General features: G+C 35.5%; 1 protein-coding gene across 1 annotated transcript; it reads right to left on the reverse strand.

Moving 5' to 3' along the window:
• LOC107616992 (eukaryotic translation initiation factor 3 subunit B-like) lies at positions 458-1516 on the reverse strand. The gene is made up of 5 exons (XM_021112049.1): positions 1387-1516; positions 1120-1248; positions 955-1038; positions 790-914; positions 458-692 (listed from the first exon to the last, which is right to left on the reverse strand). Exons 2-5 carry the CDS (start codon positions 1213-1215, stop codon positions 458-460), a joined length of 540 nt encoding a protein of 179 aa, XP_020967708.1. The 5' UTR covers positions 1216-1248; positions 1387-1516.

Below are 1516 nucleotides of genomic sequence, written 5' to 3' on the forward strand. Positions count from 1 at the left end.
CTAAATCGGTCGCCTAATTAGCAACCAAGCATTTTAGTGACCAAATTTTCATGGCTGATCCTAATTTTTCAATTATCATTTTTACTAAAATTTTAATTTCAGCCATCAAATATTGAAAAATCATTAACACAAAACCTACACCTTAACACAAAAGCAAACAACACTTAAACAATAACCAAAATAACATAACACACTTAAACAATAACCAAAATAACTCATCAATTTAATATCATAGACAACACCAATAAGTAAACAACACTCTCAAATTACTAATTACATCAGTTAAAATCTATTAACTAACTAACATCACAACTACAATGAAATAATCACTCTTCAGACATAGGTTCACCATCTTCATCATTTAAATCTATTAACTAACTAGCATTTGCCATGGTTTCAAGTTCATCCACAGTATAAAATTCAAGCTGTCCATTTAGGCTTTTCAATCCAGCAAGTATTATGAATCGACCAGCAAGTGACCAGAAAATGAACTTACTCTAGCTGGCCGGTTCCCACCACCCAATTCAGGAACAAAAAGTGCAAGGATGGGATCAGTTGGTGACCAGCTAAAATACATTACACTTTCAACCTTTAAGGATTTCTTGTCAACAAGAGAGAATGTATCTGTCTCGTACACAGAGATTATATTTTTTCCAAGTCTTGCAAAGTACTTGTCCTTTCCTCCACCCCATCTAAAAGAAATATTATCATTCCAATAAGTTAATGATAACAATAGTAATTATTACTACTATCACCGTCACAAGCCAAGGCAGGAAAACAAATAATTACCTAAAAATGGGCCATGACACTCCTGCAACACCTCCAATACCTCCAATAGCAAAATCATCAGCATTTCCCTTAAAATCTCTCATGACTTTTCCAGTTCTCACATCGAATATATTTATCACAACCCTCTGTAAGAATAAAATAGATACTACAACAAGGAAATCTTACATTTGCATATCGAGGATTGCTTGGCTCATGCCTACTATAGGTTACCAAAAACTTCTCACCAAGTGAAAAATCAATAAGTTTAACCTGCAGTTGGTACCTTCATTGCTTAAGTAACAAGAACATAGCTCATATAACAATATTGCATGGATAAGGACCAAAATTGACTTGGGGATGAGCATATCGCATGAGACGATTGAATGTTGTGGAACCTCCCCAAACTGCTGCTCCTTGCCTATGTATGGTTGCCAGGTATGTACCCATTGGAGACCATTGCACAAAACTTTCAGTCCAGAACTGCACATGAAAGATACATTAAACGGTAGACAATCTCAAAAGCAAAGATAATCTAAAGAAGCGATGAATCATGCAAAAACTTTGACTACGACATCATATTATCATATTAATGAAGTAAAGGTCCCGAAAACTACTGACTGCACGCTTATAAACTGGATCAGGCTTCAAATGTCTTGCATCATTCCACAACACCTTAGTATCTTAGCCAGCACGAATCACAAACTGGTCTCGAGCTTTTGAGTCAGTCAGCCAATGTTAAAGATTTTCC

The sequence above is a fragment of the Arachis ipaensis genome, chromosome B09 (genome assembly GCF_000816755.2).
Source record: "Arachis ipaensis cultivar K30076 chromosome B09, Araip1.1, whole genome shotgun sequence".
Classification (NCBI taxonomy): domain Eukaryota; kingdom Viridiplantae; phylum Streptophyta; class Magnoliopsida; order Fabales; family Fabaceae; genus Arachis; species Arachis ipaensis.

Coding starts and splice junctions, on each gene's coding strand:
- LOC107616992 (XM_021112049.1), bottom strand. CDS start 1,215: ATGGGTACATACCTGGCAACCATACATAGGCAAGGAGCAGCAGTTTGG. Junction 1,039..1,119: donor TGCGATATGCTCATCCCCAA/GTCAATTTTGGT, acceptor TACCAACTGCAG/GTTAAACTTATTGATTTTTC. Junction 693..789: donor GTGTCATGGCCCATTTTTAG/GTAATTATTTGT, acceptor TATTTCTTTTAG/ATGGGGTGGAGGAAAGGACA.